The 21,149-nt window shown below is 35.8% G+C and overlaps 3 protein-coding genes across 4 annotated transcripts in view; 1 reads left to right on the top strand and 2 right to left on the bottom strand.

Moving 5' to 3' along the window:
• LOC134840223 (PDZ and LIM domain protein 7-like) overlaps positions 1 to 21,149 on the bottom strand; it is a gene marked incomplete in the record, with an annotated part of 361,076 nt that overhangs the window by 195,431 nt on the left and 144,496 nt on the right.
• LOC134840218 (androglobin-like) overlaps positions 1 to 21,149 on the bottom strand; it is a 606,395-nt gene that overhangs the window by 497,191 nt on the left and 88,055 nt on the right. The window lies entirely within an intron of this gene.
• On the top strand, positions 383 to 10,430 carry LOC134840203 (streptococcal hemagglutinin-like). Of its 2 annotated transcripts, XM_063855928.1 has the most exons (9): positions 383 to 530; positions 650 to 795; positions 871 to 892; positions 960 to 1,327; positions 1,482 to 1,689; positions 2,597 to 2,827; positions 2,915 to 2,934; positions 4,744 to 4,885; positions 5,485 to 10,430. In XM_063855928.1, exons 1-9 carry the CDS (start codon positions 527 to 529, stop codon positions 7,416 to 7,418), a joined length of 3,075 nt encoding a protein of 1,024 aa, XP_063711998.1. In that variant the 5' UTR covers positions 383 to 526; the 3' UTR covers positions 7,419 to 10,430. The 2 variants fall into 2 exon arrangements, with proteins under 2 accessions (XP_063711998.1, XP_063711997.1); XM_063855927.1 differs by having other exon boundaries at positions 2,597 to 2,934.

Genomic DNA, 21,149 nt, shown 5'->3' with positions numbered 1-21,149 from the left:
ATGAGATTCAAGCAGTATGCTCATTAATACATAACCGTATTTTGTTGTGATTTTTTGAATACACTTGTATTTTTGACATAAAAACTACTCCATAGAATTTTCTGCACCTCTTGATCTATGCGCATTGATGTAACTTTTGTTATTATGCTGATTAAGAAAAAAATATATAGAAGTTAAAGACATGTCACGGCAATTCTACTCTTTTCTTCTAAAAAAAGATGCAGGAATCAGTGCCTTCCAATCAACAGTTATAACAATTTATAAATTTTGCATTTAATGAGAGTTGATTCAAATGATCTCAGATCATCAATTTATTTACTCCTTGCTATGGAAGGATAATTGATTTCATAAATTATGCCTAGTTTAAATGTTTTTAAGATTTGTGACAGTACATGAGACGAAATTGTTGATGTTCTATATACAAATATCCTGTATTTTGTGTCAGAAAAATTGAACGTGTTCTTTGTGGTGCTTCAGTGGAACGATACTTTGATACTGGTACTAACAGAAGGTTGCAATTGCGCCGATGTGTAAGTAATGTATTTATTCATTCAATTTCCTTAGCTGCTAGTTTTTCACCACGTTTTTGCCTTGTAATTCTTTTCTCTGGTTTGTATTTTCTACTTAGTGTCAAGATATTTTTTTGTAGACCACCCTCCACCGTACGATGTCCAAAACTCTTATTGGGCTTACGGACCTTATCCAGCAGGTGCTCCGCTGTTCGAGTATCATCCATATCCTATTTACAGTCCGACAGTCATAAACCCAGCTCTTGTTCCCTTTTCAAAAGCTCAGGTACCATTGTTTTCATCTAGTGTACAACAAAAGTCATCATTTCCAACCTTATAATCATGTGTGTTATGTGTTTAGGCTCCAATTGACCCAAACTTCAGTAAGTGACTCACACATCTAACTTGTTTTTGTTGTTTTAATCTCGATAAAATGTTGCTTTACTCTAGCTCAAAATCCTACAACGTCAACTTTTGTAAACACATCTCAGTCTAACAACGATCCATATCTGGAGGAAACATCATCTACTAGACCTAGCTCTAAATCTCCATCATTGGCTTCAACTTCAGAATCCCAAATGGCTGCCGCAACATCAAACAGTAGTCAGAAACCAAGGTGCACAATCCGGGTGGTTGATCCAGAAACGAAAGAAGATTTGACAGAGAAACTAGCAGAGATGTGTGCACAAGTAGCTGAGGAGGAACGGGCAAAGCAGCCTCCTGTTCAGACTCAGCAAACGCCACACAACATACCTGCTAACATGGCACCACCGCCTCCTCAAAATCACTTGGACCTGGAAACATTACGTGCCCATCAGGTTAACTATTGGAAAAACACGTTCATATCATTATTCATGGTAAAATACTAATTTTTACTCGATTTTCCGTCAAGAGCTTATGGTATTTCCTGCTAAATTCTAATTACAATTAAGAATGTTTTAATGAACTTTATTGCAAGTGAATATATTTCAGCTTCCTCAAATAGATCCTCATGCAATCGTGCCAGTGATGCCGTACCAGATGCCCCCTCCGCCGTACGAGCAGCGAAGAGGACCCAACTCTAGAAATTACACTGGGCCGAGAAGAGGAGGAGGACACTACAATAGATCTTACCAGCCTCCCCCAGGAAAACAACAGAGAAACCCTAGACAAAACAAACCTCTACATCCCAGGGAACAAGGTAAAAAGATTGCTTTTATATCGCTTGTGACAAGCCTGTCACTTGCAAGCAGTTCTTTGAAATTTGTATTATAGACCTTTTTAAGTTGTTTTTTTTTCCGACTTTCGATACGAAAGTAACTGAATATTTGTGCTCGGGGTGGGTTTTTGTTCTTCAGATAAATTTCAACTTTTTAACTAGCCATTTTTGACGGAATTTTTCTATATCATTCAAAAGTTATTGTTGTCCTGAGCTTAAATTTGAAAAGATATTTCACCTGTGATCATTTTTCGTAAAGTTCTGAGGGTTTAAAGATTGCCATTTTGGCCCATTTGGGACAATTAACGCGCGATATATTTCGCGCTATTAACGCGTAAGCGGAGATTTAATCCGTCTTAGAAATTGTTCCAAATTGGTTGAAAGAAGCTTATTTGCCATGAATGATTTGTTACAAGTAGCGAATTCTATTCTTTTGTAGTTTATATGGCGTGTGGGGGGGGGGGGGGATGATTTTCATGGATTTAGATTTTTTTTTTTTCGTTTTTTTTACATTTAATTTGTTAATGATTTTTATGTTATTACTGCTCCATAAACCTTTAAGGCAGTCGGAACATTCAGGGCTTCGCCCTGATACGAGCAGTCTTGTTATTGTTAGGGCTTGTTTTCATTTTTTGAAAAATTAAAAGTAGCATTTTCGAATCTGCCTTTTGTTGCTTAGAATATTTACAGCTGATGGTGCTAGAGTTTTCATTTATCAAAGCTTTAACAGCCCAAAACGTCTGATAGTAGTTTGTCCTGGCTTGTAAGCGAAGTAAAACTTCGCATACAATTTTCTCATTTGTTTTAAAGCGGAGGACAGCTATTAAGCTTGGATTTCACGGAAAAGCGTTGACATTTTATGAACATAACCGAGAGTGTTGTTGTTTAGAAATTAGGGTGAACAGAGTACCTCCCCAAGTACAAGCAACCCGAGCAGAGTTGCAGCAGCAGCATGAGGAAGATGACCTGATGTACAAAGCAAGTCAGCTTCAGTCATCGGAACCTCCTGTCTCTGGAAACTGCGCGAACACGTCCACATCAACACCTTCCCTAGTGGAACCTCAAGCAGTCTCGGAAGTGTCAGAGTCCCCATCGATGACTACGTCTGAAGGATTGCAAAGTGAGGATTGCAATTCGCCACAGAAAGTGTTACCCGAAGTGACGTGTATACTGAATAATAACTTGGAAATTGTGCAACTTGTTTCAGATGCCCAAGTGAGGATTGAGGTGAGTACGCGTACTAACAAGGTCGAAATAATGAGATTGTTTTGAATCGTGTCTCTTCTGCTTTCGTCTGAACTGTCATGTACAACTTTCTGAGCTCTTGTCCTGTCTTGTCTGAAGGTTACTTCAACCTTTATGTTCTTAAATCTGACTGCGAAGCAATTTTATCCCTAAGAACAGTTAGCACAAATTGGCTCAGTTTTCCCTGATACTTACACGGCGAATTTGTGTTGCTTTTATTGTGCGGATCATTGAAAATGGGGAGGATTTTTTTGTATTCGGGTGTGTTTGTTTTTTTTTCTTTTGTTCCGACCATTTGAAAATGTGGAGGAACTTTGTATTCGCGTATGTTTTAGTTTTTTTTTGTTTTCCACGCTAAATCAGGTACCACAAATAATCATCAAATTGAAGCTCTGTCAGAAAAAAAATCAGAAAGTTTACTCAGTATCGAGAAAAACTGGTTTAAAATTTTTTATTTTAAATTTTGAGCGAATGAAGCGAGCAAGCAGGCTTACAACAGCTTAATTATGCTTGATTTATGCTCTGAAAACTTAAGTTCTAAGCAAGTTAAATTAGTTTTTTGAGTTTTTAGCGCCATTTTCAGAACCAAAAACATCAAAAAATTCAAAAATTTTCTGTAAAAAAATAGGATTTTTTTTTGTTTTTCTAGTCATTTTTCAACATAATTTTTTGTTCGATTTGCTTTTAATACTATGTTAATATGACTGTCGAAATATGCCTAATTTATAGATTTACCTCAGATCATTTTATCACACCACGAAGAAAAAACTAAACTAATTTGATAAAGAAACTTTTTTTCGTAGTTTTTTAAATACTATGGTCGGCACAGTAACCGGCCGTATTTTAAATACTATGGCTACTTGCACAGTAACCGGCTATCCTTGATTTTTTTGAAAGTTTATTATTTCTGGAAGAAATAAATGATCCTAACACTAGATTTCAAGGGCGGACCCCCCCCCCCCCCCCCCCCTTCAGGGATTCGAACCCCTGCCGACCCAAAGGATCCCCCCTTTGTACTATTTTGGGATACCAATTTTTTGCTGACAGACCCAAAAATTTTTCTAAAGGCGCTTTTGGCGCCAATATTTATTAATTTTTAGGGGGGGATGTGCGCCGAAAAAACGCGATTTCTTGTTTAAAATGTCTTGTAAGTGCTTTGGGAGAGCTCGGAAAATCATTTTGGTCGGCCGAAAAAAAGTTAATAAAATTTTTTGAAAATCCGCCAATACCCCCCCGCAAGAAAATCCTAGATCCGCCCCTGCTAGATTTGTCATTTAGTTTTGTAGTTTTTAAACGTCCTTGCTCTGACTGAATAACGCGTAGTTATTTAATTTTTCAAAGCAACTTTTCGAAATCGCCTCTTGTGCGAAAACTTCATAGGCTGCTTCCTCTTTTTCAATAAAAAAAAAGATAAAAAACTTTCATTGATAATAGGTGGTTAATTGCGGTCCATTATCAAAAGCCTCGAATTAAACTCGCATTGGTCGTAACGCATTCGTATCTCACACAATTGCTTCCGCGCACAGACGGTTTATCAACTTGCATTTCATTTTGAAATGCAAGTTGATAAACCGTCTGTGCGCGGAAGCAATTGTGTGAGATACGAATGCATTAAGATCAATGCGAGTTTAATTCGAGGCTTTTGATAATGGATTGCAATTGACCACCTATTATCAATGGAAGTTTTTTGAATCTTTTCTTTTATTGAAAAAGAGGAAGCCTATGAAGTTTTAAAAGAAGAGGCGATTTCGAAAAGTTGCTTTGAAAAATAAAGTTGTCTGTTTGTCACAGGAAGTGAATGACCTGAAGAGCGCCTGCTCTACTTCGGATATTTCATCTGAGGTAGTCTCCTCCAAAGCGCAGCAGCAGAAACGTCCCACCACAGTGACTGCAACTGCACATTTAGCATCCCCTGTCGGAGTGACTTCTCAGCGTACGTCAAATTAGAATACTTCCCATTTTTTGGTTCTGGATACTTACTAAGAGTATGTGAACGTAGTTCAGACTCTTAAACAGGTTGAGATGATTTTTTAAAGGAAAGTCTTAAAATTGGTTCTAGCCCAAATTTACCCTTTCGCGGTTTTAATTTTAATTTCTTTTTTAAGTTCAGTACTTCAGTGTATTGCAAAATGTTCTCAATGTAATCATAATGTTCTTGAAATTCAAAGAGCTTTAAGGCCCTCTATTTTTTTTCTTTGAAATTCGATAATTGAGATTATTTCAAAACACAAGTCGGGATTTTTTTCCTGTATACTTGCGTTCATTGACTCTTTCCCAACTGTATGTTGATTATCTTTGTAATTGCGCAAGCTTGAAACACTTCATTATATGGGTGCTGGTTTGTTGCTAGTTACCATAGGGGAAATACTAATCAGATCCGAATTTTTATAGGGTTCAAAAAATTGGGGTATTTAAATTTTAATTTGGAACTGATTTCCTGACTTGACTGAAAGCCGGAAGCGATTGGTTATATGAGGCTACCTGCTCATAAGACTTGACAACAAATTTAATTTAAGATGACTTGATTTTTAGTCGCCGAATCTAAACCAAAAGATGCTAACAACAGGGAATCTGCTTCAAGTAGCAACAAGCCACAGTCTTCGAATGGAGCATCAACAACAATCCTTCCAAAAACAGCCACATGGGGAAATAAATTTTCGAAGGCAGCTATCGTGAAACCAATAAACTTCATACCCCCCATGCAGGACCACAAAGAGTCTAAGAAGTTAGACGAAACAAAGGGAGAAACTGAGAAGAAGAGTCCTGTTTCCTCATTGGACCCTGTTCACTTTCCCAGTGCAAATTCGCCAGTCACAAAACAGGACACAATCAAACCTACTGAAAAGGGTAGTACATGTGGAGAAAAGGAGCAAGCAAAGGTACAGTCGGTAGTGTCAGCACCTCTAACATCCTGGTCTTCCCGGCTGGCTGCCAGTGTAGCTAATGTACAACCTATCCAGCCGCGGCCTGTCCCTGTCGCAGTGAGTCCTCTGGCACAACCTCAACCAACCTTGATTCCCCAAAATGTTCCAGGGAATAACACAGAGTCAACTTACCAGGACTCGAGATCTCAATATCCGACTAAGAAGGATGCAGACAATGTCCAAAAAATGGGTACCAGTATCTCAGCCGAAAAGCTAGTTGAGCCGAAACCAAAAGCTAAAGCTTCGCCAGCGATGTCACTAGAGTCAAATAATAGTAAAAGCGAGCTAAGTGAAGCCGATGTGGACCAAGAAGGCTTTCAAGAAGTTAAGCAGAAGCGTAAGCAAAAACCTACTCCTCAGCCGACTCCAAATGCTTGGGGCGGAGCGTCACGAAGAGCGCCTCCATCCTACAGTCAAACATCAAACTTCGGTGCTTCTCAATCGGCTGTGCCTTCACATGAAAACTCTGATAACAGACCTCAGTCAATAGTAGCAAGATCCTCATCGTTTGACCGCCCAGAGGATAAAACTGGGAACTCTGGTTCGGGATTTAGAGGACGTAGCTTCGGAAGACCGCCTCCGAGGCTTCCAAGAGGAAGTGGCTGGGGAAGAAGAGACGCCGCACCCAGAGCTCCAGTGGGACCAAATGCGGATGTAGGTGGAACCAAGCCTGCCGAAGATACGGAGGTTGTCATCATGAAGTCTCTGCAGTTTGAAAACAACTCCGAAAAGTCTGGTTCTTCAGCGTCCACGTCTAATGAAGGGTCTACATCGTCGTGCTGGGCAGACCAAGTTGAGGCACAGAAACCTTCATCAGGAGGATCCGGATCCTCCTCGTGGAGTCAAGTTGTGAGAACTACTCGAAACTCAAGTACAGCAGGTGCAGCATCAATCGTGAAAACCAATTTGAGTCATTTGCCACCAACTAAGAACACCGATAAGCTCAGACAATCTTCACAGGAACAGGATGTCAGACCAGAATGGGCTAGAGTTGAACCAAAAGTTACTCAACCTACTGCGCCATCAAAGGTAATTGGAAGCTGGGCAGATGAATCTCAGAAACATGAAATTAAGCCAGTGCCAGCAAAGGAACGAAGTGTCTCTCCCATTGGAAGGGGAGTTGACATTGTCAGTCGAGGCAGTTTTTCGAAAGTATCGGATTCTTCAAATGTGTCTGTAACTGAGAACTCGCATCAAGTTAGTGCAGCTCAACCTGTTAAGCCAGTCCAAGCTCAACAGTCATCCACACCACAATCTGCCAGAAATGTGTCCCCGAAAAGACGAGAACGCGACCACTCACCGCCTCAGTTCTCAGCCTTGGTCTCTCACTCGGATAAACGAACTCTGCCTGCGTTCAGAAGAGGAGGTGGCGGAGGACAGAAAGAGCGAAGCAGCAGGTCGCCCTCTCCCCTTGCAGCAAATATTGGTGGGCAACAAACCGGAACCAGCAGTAGCATATCGTCAGTATTTGGAAGTGACAAAGGCAACCCGCCGAAACAAAGACAGATGGCTGTAGTTAACCCGATGAAGTTCGATGATTGAAACTGAGTTGGAAATTGAAGTGTTGTTTTGGAATCAAACTTTAATGGTGAAAACTGACTGAGAAAAAAACTGATCAATCTCCTTAGATGCTGCCCAAAAGTTTAACGCAAACTACATTGTCCTCATTCGACACTTTTCACGTAAGTAAACAGTAGTCTAGTTGTCGCAACCGAACTCCTTCAAATTGCGATTTAGTAGCTCCTGCTGTTATGAAGTTGTTTGCTTTTGGTCGTCAACTCAACTGAAGTTACAATCAAAAGGCATCGACATAGATATGTTACTCTCAGATGTGAATCGTGTCGATGTTGTAATTAACAAAGCTCTTATATAACATACCCTGAAACTAGTACTAATGTGACATAATTTAGTCTAATTCTACTACGCAAACACCATATCGCCGCCTCGTGAAGTATCCGAGTTCAGATCAGATGCATATATTAATACACTATCTATATTACGAATTACTAATGCCGATACTAATGCTATGTTATTAATACTTTATGTTGCTAACTAAGTGCTTGTTATTTTAAACATAAAAATTGTATTCTGTTGTATAACCACGAATACTTCATGGCGCTCCATGTGCTGTAGGTGCTTTATTCGCTTGATTTTTTGATAGGAACAACAGTTGAATCGTTGACTTCGGAAGGGCGTGGGTCTTAGTTAGCTTTTCGTCGCTCGTCATGCTTGACCCGCCTGCTCTCGCGAGGCCAAGAGATGAAGCTAATTTTGGATAAATTGGTTTTTCTGTGCTTTACTCATGTGTTTTCTCTGGTTTTTCTGCCTGGAGCAGGCCAGATCAATGGAGCTGGAGTACAAGGACGTGGACTGTAGTCCAGTGCTACTGCTTCTGCTCAAATGCTACCTTTTGCTGCCGTGCCGCTATCGCAACTACAATACGATCGGTGTCACGATCGGCTCTTGAAGAGCTGCTCAGCCAAACTAAAACAATTTTTGTTCTCAAATTGCTATAGTCTCAAATTTATAAATTCAAATTTGAAACCCTGCCAATTGTAAGCTGTATAAAGCTTCATAAAACAATTTAATTTTCATTTAATTGTAGATTGAAAGTAATTGGCAGGGTATTTGTATTATGTTTCGATCCCTGTACATTGTTCGCCTGAGCCCTAACTCCCTCACATAACCTTGAGACTGAATCCGGATCCTACATGCCCATAGAATCGTCTCGCTTAACCCCTTGCAAGCAATGCAAATGCAGGGTTCAATTCCCTCTTCCTCCTTCCGCAAAGTGTTTATTAGGCTAAATAAAACGTCAAATTTGGTCATCCAACTTTCTATAGCTTACATTGTATTTTATTTACATTTGGGGAGCTTTTAAGGTTACTGCATTAATCGTGTTTTATAGTATATTAATGTTGTTTCATTTGCCAATCACATTTAAAATTCCAAAAAAAATGTTTTGCTTGGTGCGTCATTTCTGGCTGTTTGGACGCATTTTTCTGGACGTGGTGGTCCAGTGCATATATACCAGGATCTCTTTTCCGTGCCATTGCATAGCAGTTGCTGCTGTTCGTTTTCTAAGTGCTTTGGAAAATTGGTGGTGCGATAGTTTCCTATTTTTCCTTGCAGGATTTAGTTTTCGTGCTTGTTTTCAAACAGTGACTGTCAAGTCTCAATCGAACCAATAAATCTGGCGCAATTGAAGCCCCCTTATTTTGCAAAATTGAACACTTGTCAATTTGTCCAGTCATCTCAGCTATCTGATCTGATGTGAGAGCTTACGATGTGCTGAATTTTGCTTCGTAATGCAGTTGCAAAGAGACTAACAACAACTTTACATGCTGTTGATGGTGCTTTTGATTTGAATGTTTTGGAAGTCATTTTTCACAATTGACATACAAGCTTATTCGAATCAAAATCATATGCAGTATTTTGATTGCTCGTTTTGGTCCAATTAATTGATCCGAAATTAATCAGAATGTTTAGCTGATGTAAAGAAATTTAAATCAAGTGATAGCTGTTCTGTTCTTGAGTAAAAGTTTCAAAATCAAGTATTTAGATGAAAAACAGTTAAGTATCCGAATTATGCTTTGGCAAGAAATGCAATACATGTACCTGACTCGATTTGAAGTTTTTGATGATGCTGGAAATGCAACCCACTTGAACAAACCCCGCCCCATCATTAAAATACATTGTCAACTGTTGACGCTATAGTCATTCTATTGGCCATGACACTACAAATCATCTACTTCTATCAATTACTGATATGACTCACTCCAAAATTGCAGTTTGCTAAGTTGAAAGCGAAGTTAAGTCGTTGGTCAATGAAGACTGAATGGATGTTGACAATTGCAATTGCACATGCCTTAATAAGTGCCTATGATAATGTTCTTAGTACCTTGATAAGATATGAAGTGATTTAGAGTTCAGCAGTCACACCTCAACTAGTACTGATACTAGCCTTAGCTGAGTGTTGCTTAATTTAAGAGTTGATTGCCATGTTAGATTTGAATATACCAGCCATGATTTTTCTCAGCATGAATTAACGGTAGTAACGGTAGGATAGGAGAAATACATGAAGTCTAGTCGGGTTTAACTGCCCCTAGGTTTCCCAGCACTGCAATTTTGGAGTGATTTCGCCCTCTTCTGAGAACAGAACAGAATATATTTTTGGTGAAAGTTCTTTTCATTTGGTTTATTTACACTTTCGTTGTTCAATTCCGTGTAAAAATACTATTGTAAGTGCTGTTACATAACCTATAATTGTATCCGGCACAGAATGAAACAATCAAATACAACCAGGACAGGAATTCATGAAGCCACTTCCTTTCCGCTATGTTTTCGCAGTTCATGAAGTTCTGTTCGAACTAACAGTGATGTTGTGATAGTAAAGTGATGTAAAGTAATGCTAGCTAATCTAACAAATAAACAAGCAAACCTCCTCTCAAACTCAATCACGCTGACGCCGAATTTTACATTTACAATCCAAACTTTACAAGCATCTCAATCTCAATACATGTTGAAAGTAATTCTATTTTTATGAAAAACCAATTATTCTTTTATCGTCATAGGGATCAGGCGCGATAAGGATCAAAAAGCTTTTAAAAAGTGTCAATAACCAACGTGGGTTTTAACTTATTCAGTTTTTTGTTCAAACCACTGACGGCGTGGGAAGCATTTGTAGCGTAGGTTCATGGTCTTTTTTCCGCTCAATTTCAGGCGTTAAAGTGCATCTGGTAAATAATCGAGTGTGGAATTTCGGTTCCATTTCAGTCCTGGTCCACTTTCATAAAAGGCATCTCTCTAAGAGATACAGAAGCCCCACCTCTTTCTACTCTTAGAAGTTCGACCCTCTCGCTACCCAAGGGGCCCCCATTTGGTACTAATTTACATCCATTTTTGTCTGATTGACTCGGTTAAAGGCGCCCTGCGCGAGTATATCATATTATTTTGAAGGGCGAGCGTGTTCTGGGTAAAAACTTTTTAAAAGCTACTGAAAACTACTATTTAGGTCATTTGAGTGTGTTTAGTGAAAAGACTTTCGCGTTGATTTCATTTTTCGTTCAAGTTCAATTCAAATTCATTTGATAAAAAAGATAACGTTCTCACGAAAAATTTTACTGATTGACAAAAATTTCTTTAATTGGATAGTTTTCTGAAAGCCGTGGCAATTAGAAAAGTTTTTTGAAGTTCCAAGAGCTTTGACATGGTGTATATTTTTCTCTGAAGATGGAAAGTTGAAAAACGTTTAAAGAAAGGCAATACATATATTTTGGGTTTTTCAACTCTGTCTCTGCTTTTTATTTTAAATCAATTTTTGAAGATTCTATGAACGTAATTCAGACTGTTATATAGGTGTCGATGATGATTTTTTTTCAGGAAAAATCTTAAAATTTGTTCAGGCTCAAATGTAATATTTTTTTGAACTTGATTTCTTTTTAGTTCACTTCATTTCCTTTGTTAAAAGAAAGGCAAACTCCATGATCGAATACCGAAAATGTTAAGGTCACGAAAAAGAACCGACTTCTATTTTCGAAAGTGGTATTTAATTTTCAGATTTACCAACGGAATTAAGCTTTAAAATTCTGATCCAGTTCTCTCAAATTTGGTTATTTTTATCAGAAAAGTGCCAATCATAAATTGTTCTAGAAATTCAAGGAGTTGTAAGGGCATCTATTTTTTTTTAATTCGAGTTTTATCGAAGAAAAGCTAGTCGGTATTTTTTTCTGTGCGTTAATTGACCCTTTTCCCACTTTCTGTTGCTATCTTTATTTGTTCAAGCTCTGAAACAGTTCATTATTGGTTGGTTATTCGTTACTAGTTACCATAGAGGAAATACTAATCAGATCCGAAATTTTATTGGGTTCAAAAATGCGGTTTTGAGTTTTTGTTTCTCTTAACTAATTTCCTGACCCGACTCAGTGCCGGAAGGGATTGCTTATGAGGCTAACTGATTCTCTTTTTCGACATCTTTACCTTTTTTTTCAATTTAAAAGTTGAGATTTTTAAAATAGTAAACTAGTTTTTTTCTGTTTATTTGCGTTCATTGACTCTTTCCCAACTTTCTGTTGGCTATGTTTGGTTAATTCTTGTATTTACACAAGCAAACACTCGGGTTTTAATTCGAGTTCACATTACTCCTAATAAATTCGCACAAATTAGTGCAATCATAGTGCTCAGTTTCAATAAAAAAGGAGATATAGCGTAGTTTTGAAAATGAGTTACTTAAAAAAATCCAGTGGTCAGGGTCATGAATCTCGTAGGAAGAAGTTTCTGGGATTCGAGGTAGTTCAAATCCCGAAAGTTTTTCAAAGCCTAATTATACACAAAACAAGTGTCTTGCAATCGGGAACTAGATTTTTTTCCCGTTATTAATTTTCCTACAGATCTCACATGCTTTTCTTTCTTGCTTTTTTTATTGAAGCTTAACAACTTCCAGGTTCGTTCTCACATAGCCTAAAGTTAATGACGTCGCCTTTGCACCCCCAGGTCAGGTGTTCGAGTCCCGGCTATAACTTTTTTTTAATTTCCCTTCTGTAGCAAGGGTATTGCAATCGAGTACTAGACATTTTTCCCGTATAAACGACTTTGTCCACAGATTTCAGCATGCATGCAGTACACGACTTGCATGTAGTAGTGCGTCGTATGTTTGCGCTAGTTGGTCTTTTCATCTCACTGTGTATCCTGATTAGTGTTACTCCTATAAATTCGCAATTCAAGGTTTTAACATGATATTTCTTTGGTATTTTTTTGAGTTTTCGACTTCATCGCTTTCGATTTACTTTTTGTCGGCTTAATTTCCGCTTTGTTTTAACCATAACTAAATCGCTTATATTAATTTAAGTTTTTTTTACAATATAATTGTTTTTAGTGTATTGATTTACTTCTGTTTCTTCGTAATTTTTTCATAGAAATTTCGAGTTGTTTCATAGAAAACATTTCTTTGCTCATCTGTGGGTTGAACAAAATGCTAAACATCCTAAAAGAAATTAAATTGAAAATTTTCTTGACACTGATTTTTTCATCGTCTTGTTTTTTTTTCGGGTTGATAGGTTTGCGGCATATCGGCCTCAGTTTCCGACCTTCGACGAGCGAAAATAGTTTGTGTGTGCGTGTCCGTGTTTTGAGGGCGAGGGGGGCTTACTAACTGCTTATAAGTCTTGATTTTTTTCTACTTTTTTTTTATTTTTGTTTATTTAGGCTTCCTAGGTTTCGGGCTATATAATTATTGGCTTAGGTGTCTGATGTTGTTTCATTTGACGAGCAAATAATGTTCTTTGAGTGTTTTAAGGGCGACGGGATTTTTCATAAGTGTTAAATTCAGTTGATTTTTTTTCGGCTTAGTAGGTTTCTGCCAAGGTATTTGTTACGGCTTGGTAAATTATCTTCTGATGCTTATTTCACTATCTATTGTCTAAGCATGGTTTTGTTCTAAAACTAGACTGATCCATCATGATAATTCTAGTTTTTTCGACATTTTTGATTTTTTGTGTTGTATCGCAAGTGGTGCGAAGCTCAGCTTCGCCTCATTGTTATATATGTAACTGATCTTTTTTTCGGTAAAAATTGAATTATCGGACTTGGTTGTCTTCAAGCTTTGCCTGCCTAGTTGCCATTGCACTGATTTTGATTGTGCTATAGACAACTTTTGTTATAATTGCAAGTGCAAGTGTTGTTCAATACAGTTTCAAGGTTGACTTTTATTTTTTAAATAGTGTTATTTTTTTTCGGCTCAACTACTGTCTGCTCAAAGATTGCCGGCTTCCTTGCCTCTGCAAAGATTTTTCTCTTGCTTAGTAAGTTTCCTTGTAGTTGCAAGTGCAAATGTTGTTCATTGCAATTTCAAGGGGGACTTGAAACTCTAAGATTAAGAAAAAAAATTCGGCCCAAGTTGTTTCTGCACAAATTTTGTCGGCTTTGTTTCCTCTACGTAAGTTTTGTTCCACTGCTAACTTAATATCCAAATGTCTGCCATGCTTGCCTGGAATGAACTTCTATCGAGACTTGCGAAAATTTAATTTTTGGTAGACCAAGTTTTTAACATTTTTCTTTTTTTTGTCGACTTGCTTTTTATGTTTGTTTTGTATTGGAAGTGACGCGAAGCTCTGCTTCGCCTTTGTGTTAATGATTACTTTTCTAAAGATACCTTCTGCGATTGTTCTCTGATTTTCGGGAATTGCATCTTCGTTTCTGTGTTCAAAAGCAAATTATAATTAATCTTTGCACTTTTTGGACGCATTAATCGAAGCATGATAAAATCGATAATTTTTGTTAATTATTCGGTGTTAAATAGAAAAGTATTCTTTTTACTTGGACGGATTTGCGTAGTGTAGAGGTGAATTTGGACTCGTAAGTCAAAAATAGAAGAATCGATCCCGGGCTGATCAGGGTGTTTTGTTTGGTTTTCGGCTAAACTTTTTTTGCTTTGTGGTTGGAAAGTTTTCTTTACGTTAATCTGGTCCTTAAAATTGCAAATGTAGGCTGGATAAAAGTATAGGTTATTCGATTCTTGATGCGTAATTTCTGAAAATATGATTTACACTTGCTAGAACAAGTATTTTTTTTATCGCGAACTAGTTTTCTCATATAAAAATTTTTCTTAAAAACCTTCTAAAAAAATTGAATTAGCTTTTGATGAAAACGCAATTGTCCTACTGACGGTCTACAGTAAAGCTTCTGGTGAATTCTGAATTTGTGTGTTGTCTGGACCTTATTTTTTATATGTAAGAATTTTTTTCAGCGTATTAAGTGTCGTTGAACGTAGTGAAGACTTGTTATAGGTCGTGATGATTTTTTTTCTGGAAATATTTTTTCTCAAATCTTATCGGATTGTTTCTCTTGTTTTTTTTCCCCAAAATTCTAACTAAATTCTTACATAAAATGTGAGGTGATTAGGAGCATAAGGCTTGTCATGAAAGCTGTTTTATTTCGATTGTATTTGGATCAGTTTGGAGTTTTTGGTTTCATTATTTATAAAGACTTTGTTCCCTTATGCGATTTTCTGACTATTTTTCTTGTTTATACTGTCTTTTTCTATTTTCATAGTTGAACACCTTTTTTTAACTTAGAAATTAAATTTTTCATAATCTTCACGAATTTGCTGTTTCTTTGAGAAATCATGGATTTTTTGTTAGTGTTTCAGTTTTTCTTCAACCTATAAATACAATCACGCAGAATTCACTAATGAGTAAATTTTAAGTCTGCTATTTTGCAAGTTCTGTCCCATTTCAGGTAGAAAAATTTTAATTTCTATTTTGTTTCTTTGTAATAATCTATCTATCTATACTATATTTAAATGCGAGTGACTTTAAATATGCGAGTGACTATCTATCTATACTATATTTAAATGCGAGTGACTTCTCCCATGTTTAAGCATAATAATTTTCCATGTTTAACGAAAGAATTTTTTCATGTTTAAGCTATAGCACATATTGCAATGCTTAAGAAAATTTTTCAGTTAGTTTTTCGCAAGGTCGTTGATTTTTCAGTATTAAGTCTGTTTGTCTGTATACCTGCTTTTTAAATTAATTTGATTATGTCTGTCTACCCGTCGCCTAATTTTTTAACTTTCATCTATAATCTTTCTATCTATTATATATTTAATTGCGGGCTTCAGTATCTCGCCATGTTTCAGTTTTTTTAACGTATTACTTTTGCATGTTTAAAAAATGAATTTTTTCACGTTTAAACTATATCGTATGTTGCAATGTTTAATTTTTTTTTCGATTTTCCAGTTTAAATTCGGTGTTTATTTCATCAAGTTTGAAATTAGCAAGCCAATAGTAGGATACTGTCTGAGTTTTCCCAGGTTTTGCGATTCTGGCCTCCATATATGAATAGCCAAATCCTTTTAGTTTACGAGATAGGCAACTTTCGAGATTTTTCAAAAATTTCTAGAAAATTTAATTTTGAAAAGTTTCTCAATTTTTGAAATTCTCACCCTGTAGTTGGGTGCTGTCAGGGTACTCTCAGCGGTTGCGAATCTTGCTCCAATTCTCACTTCTCAAATCCTTGTAGTTTTCGAGATATGATGGTTGTTATGATTTTTTCAAAATTTTTTTCAAAAACTAGATTTTGAAAAATTCCCAAATTGAAGATCTCAATCCTGTTGTTGGATATTGTGAGGGTGCTCTCGGGGGTTGCAAATCTTGCCTCTGATTATGGCTGCTCAAATCCTTGTAGATTTTGAGATATGACGTTTTTTGGATTTTTTTTCAAAGCTTTTCAGAAAACTTAGATACAAAAAAATTTCACAAAACTTGAAATTACCATCTCTCTGGTGAGGCTCTGTCAGGGTACTTTCCGGAATTGCGAATTGCGCAGCCAAATATGACTGCTCAAATCCTTGTAATTTTCGAGATATGACGTTTTTTTATGATTTTATCCGAAATTTGAAAAAAAAATTGAATGTTAAAAAATTCCAAAACTTTAAAGATCTCAATCCTGTTATTGGAATCTGTGAGGGTACTCTCAGGGTTTGCGAATTTTGCCTCTGAATATTGCTGCTCAAATTCATGTAGTTTTCGAGATATGACGTTTTTTTAGGAATTTTTCAAAATTTTTTTCAGAAAACTTAATTATAAAAAATTACGCAAAACTTGAAATTTTTATCTGTGTAGTGAGGCTCTGACAGGGTACTCTGAGGTGTTGCAAATTTTGCGTCTCAATATGACTGCTAAATTTCATGGAATTTTTGAGATATGACGTTTTTTGGATTTTTTTTTTCAAAATTTTTCAGAAAACTTAATTATAAAAAATTTCCCAATACTTGAAATTATTATCTCTGTAGTGAGGCTCTGTCAGGGTACTCTCTGGAGTTGCGAATTTTGCCTCCAAATAGGACTGCTCAAAATCGTGCAGTTTTCCAGATTTTACGTTTTTTATGAAAATTAAATTATTTTTTTTTTCAAAGTTTGAAATTCCTAACCTGTAGTTGTGGGGCTGTCAGAGTAATCTCAGGGATTGCGAATTCGGCCTCCATTTAAGAATGGCCAAATCATTTTTGTTCAAGAGATACGACGATTTGTGTGATTTTTTTGGAAATTTTCAGAAAACTCAAATTACAAAATAATTCGTTTCCCAGATGTGACGCTTCTTAGTTCATTTTAAATTTTTCGAAAAACTTATATAAAAGTTCACAAAATTTTATGGTTCTTCAAAATTTTTTTAAAAAACGTGAATAAAAAATTTGCAAAAACTTTAGTTTACGAACCCTGTAATTGGGTGCTGTCAGAGTACACTCAAAGAATAGCTTTTTTGAGTTGTTGAAAATTCGAAGCACCGGAGGTGCCGTACACGCTAGTTTATGTTAGGGCATGATGTTTAGCCTAGATTTTTACTCGTTTACTTGAAAAAAAAACGTGTTTTTTTCCTGAAAAATGATTCTAGGATCCTTTTGAAGTCTGGGATGTTTCATTGTGTAATCAATGTGGCCGCTACGTGTGTTGCAGTTTCTAGTATCCACAAAATTTTTCATTTTCTTGGATTTAATGAACAAAAGTTATCGATTATATTTAAAACAAACAAGAATTGAAATCGTTCATAATGCATTATTTTTATTTTTGATATTGAATAATTATCGATTATAATGGATTTAAAAGCCACCACGTTGTCCTAGTTTACCACGTTTACCGATTATCTAGGCTGCATTGCATCTTTTTATCTTAATTCCCTAGTCAACGTAATCCAAAATAATTTATTTTTACCCATGAAATTTAAGTGCGGGCGAAGTTATTTTATGAAATAGCCGATGAAAAAAACACAAGAAACAACTGATGGCTATGTTTGGTTGATCGTTATTTTTACCCAAGCAAACACTTGGGTTTGGAATTGAGTTCATTTTTTCGTAATAAAATCGCGCAAATCAGTGTCACTTTCAATGTTCAGTTTCAGAATCTTTTAATTTTTAATAGTGTTTTATTTCTATTATATTCAGCAATTTAACTTCGTGTTTGAACCGATACATTGGCCTTGAGTTATGTGACGAATGAAAGTGGATATATTTTAGATTTAAATATATTTTACACGAAATCGAGTGATCAGGGGTATGAATCCCGGACGCAGAAGTTTCTGAGATTTGAGATGGTTCAAGTCCTCGAAATTTTTCATAGCGTATTTGTACACATACAGGAAGTGTCTTATAAACGGGAACCAGACTTTTTTCCCTGAAACAACTTTGTTAGAAATCTTTCATGCTTTCTTACTTGCTTTAGTATTGAAGCTTACAACTTCCAGATTCCTTTCCATTTGGCTTAGAGGTAATGACGAGGCCTTTGCACCTCGAGGTGAGAGGTTCGAGTCCCGGCCGGTTCTTGTTGTTTTCGTACATATGCAATTCATTTTTTTTCTGGTGAAAATTGAATTATCGGACTTTCGTTTGTCTGTAAGTTTTGTCGGCTTAGTTGCGATATCACGGATTTTTATTGTGCTGTAGACAACTTTCATCGTTCATTGTAGCTGCAATATGTACAATATAGTTTTCAATGGGGATTATTTTATTAATTTTTTTTGGTTCAACTTGCATCTGGTCAAATATGGTCGTCTTTCTTTCCTCCACGCTACTTTCGTTTCGCTGCTATTTTAAAACTCAAATGTCTATTATGTTTGCCTAGAACAATTTTCTATCAAGACATGCGAAAATTTATTTTTTGGTAGACCTATATTTTAACTTTTTTCGACTTTTTTTAATGTTTGTTGTATTGAAGGTGATGCGAGGCTCTGCTTGGCCTCTGTGTTAATTTTTGTTATTTTAAAGATCTCTTCTGCAATTTTTTTTCGGTTTTGCCAAAGTGCTGTTCTGCCTGTGTTAAGAAGCTTATGTTAAATAAATTTTGCACTTTTTGACGCATTTTTCAAAAAGCATAATCAAATCCATCAATTTTTTGGTAAAAAGTTTTATGAACTCATCGGCGAACAGCCAACAAATCTTTTTCAATCTTTGTTAATTAAAAAATGATTGTTCTTACTTGGAAAGTTTTGCGTAGTGTACAGATGAACTGCGATTGGTAAGTCAAAAGGTGGATCCTGGACTAATTGTGGGGCTGTGTTTGCTTTTCTGCTAAAATTTTTTTGCTTTAAGGTTGAAACTACATTTTCGGTTAATCTGGTCCTTAAAATAACAAATGATAATTGGTTGAAATTGTGACTTATAAGAAATATTAGATTTGGACAAGCCATTCTCGCTTTGTGATTTCTGAAATTATGTTTTATACTTGCTAGAGAACGTCTTTTTAAGTCGCGAAATAGACTTTCATTAAAAAATTTACTGTTGAAAAAATTGAATCAAACTTTTGATGAAAACACAATTGCTCTAAGGTCTACGTTGAAGCGTCTGCTTGAGGTTCGTGAAGTCTGAATTTGGGTTTTGCCCGGACCATGTTTTTACAACGTATGAATTTAATTTTTTTTTCGGCGTTTTAAGAGTCGATGAACGTAGTGAATACTCTTATATAAGTCGTGATATTTTTTTCTTGAAAAAGTACCTGAATTTTTTAATGCTCAATTATGATTATTTGATGTTTCACCTGTGATTTTTCTTTTGAAGTTCAGTTAATTTTTTTTATTAAAAGATACAAATTCTCTTGCCGAAATTTAATTGTCAGAAAAAACGTGATTAACTTCTCTATTCGAAAGTGGTTTTTAATGTTCAGATATACCAGCGTTCAAAAAATCTGGCTATTGATCCATTTTTCTCAAACTGGGCTAATTTTATCACAAAATTGTCAATCGCAAGTTGTTCTTGTAATTCAAACAACTTTACGTTCCTTGACTCTTTTCCTACTGTCTGTTGACTATGTTTGATCTTTTTTGTCTCTATTCTTATCGGTTTTTTTATATGTTGTTTAGATGTTTTCTATAAAAATCAAGTTGAATTCTCTTATAAACATCTAAAGTGACTAGAAGCATAAAGCTTGTCTGGAAACCTGTTTTATTTTTTCTGATGTTTTTGAATTAATTTTTGAACGGAGCTTTCTTTTGGTTTCCGTTATTTAAATAGACTTAGTTCCTTTATGCGGTTTTTCGATTTTCTGGTTATTCTTCTCATGTTTCTATTGTCATTTTTGTATTTTCATAGTTCAGCTCCTCTTTATTTAAAATAGATACTAAAATTTTCATGATATTTACGAATTTGTTGTTTCTTTGAGAAATTAGGGATTTTTTGTTACTGTTTCAGTTTTTCTTCAACCTATAAATTTAATCAGGCAAAAATCACTAATGAGTAAATTTTTAGTCTGCGTTTTTGCGAGTTCTGTCCGATTTCAGATTTGAGGTAGAAAAATTTTAATTTGTATTTAGTTTCTTTGTAATAATTCATATTAAAGAATGATGTTAAGCCTAGATTTTTACTCGTTTACTTAAAAAAAGAATAGTTTTTTTCCTTAAAATTGATTCTAGAATCCTTCTGAAGTCTGGGAGGTTTCATTATGTAATCAATGTGGCCGCAGTGTTTGCTGCAAAGTTTCTAGTTTTGTATGTCTTTTGAAATCAAAATGAGGGACTTAAGGAGAATTTTGATTTTTCATCGCTTCGTAATTTTTCAGATTTACGAAAATTCCACATCTACAAAGTAACTGATTTTCTTGGGTTTAATGAACAAAATGTTATCAATTAAATTAAAAACAAAAATGAAATATAATCGAATTTACTGTGTTTTATATTGTTTTCATATCTCAAAATTAATAGCTTGAAATGGATTTAAAATCCATGACATGCTTCTAATTTGCCACGATTATCGAATCTCTAGGCTGCATCCCCATACCACAATTCTCTCATCAAAGAAATTCAAAAAAAAAAGATTCTTGCCAATGAAACTTAAGTGGGGGCGGTGTTATTTCATGAAAAAGCCGGTGAAACAAAGATCGAGAATCACTGAAGAACAAAAACACAATTTGAAGCTCTAGAACGTGTTTGAATTCCAAGTTGATACAAAAAACATTTGTACAATTCTTTTTGTGTAATTTTTGGCAATTTGACATTTTTGAAAAATACAATTGCAAGCAAAAATAGCCGGTTCCGACCAGGTTCATAAAAAACTATTTCTTTGGGAATTATTGTCATGTTTTGTGGTACGATTGTGATGAGAGAACTATGTAGACTCGTTTAAAGTTAGTGAATTAGGCATCATCGCCAACAGTTATCTTCGAAAAGCAATTGGCAAAAAAATATATATACTACAGATAAATTTGTCCAAAAGTGTTGCTATTATTGCAGAATAATTTTTTTGATCTTTTCATAGCTTTTCAATGCCAATTAGGCTTTTAAAACGAGTTG

The sequence above is a fragment of the Symsagittifera roscoffensis genome, chromosome 2 (assembly GCF_963678635.1).
Source record: "Symsagittifera roscoffensis chromosome 2, txSymRosc1.1, whole genome shotgun sequence".
In the NCBI taxonomy this organism is placed as follows: domain Eukaryota; kingdom Metazoa; phylum Xenacoelomorpha; order Acoela; family Convolutidae; genus Symsagittifera; species Symsagittifera roscoffensis.
Note: the sequence above shows the minus strand (reverse complement) of the source record. Positions and strands in the feature narration are given on the sequence as shown.

What these genes read in the sequence shown, in the direction of transcription:
- LOC134840203 (XM_063855927.1), top strand. An exon ending in ATGCCCAAGTGAGGATTGAG is followed by an intron (nt 2,935 to 4,743) that starts GTGAGTACGCGT and finishes TGTTTGTCACAG; the next exon opens with GAAGTGAATGACCTGAAGAG. An exon ending in TGTCGGAGTGACTTCTCAGC is followed by an intron (nt 4,886 to 5,484) that starts GTACGTCAAATT and finishes CTTGATTTTTAG; the next exon opens with TCGCCGAATCTAAACCAAAA.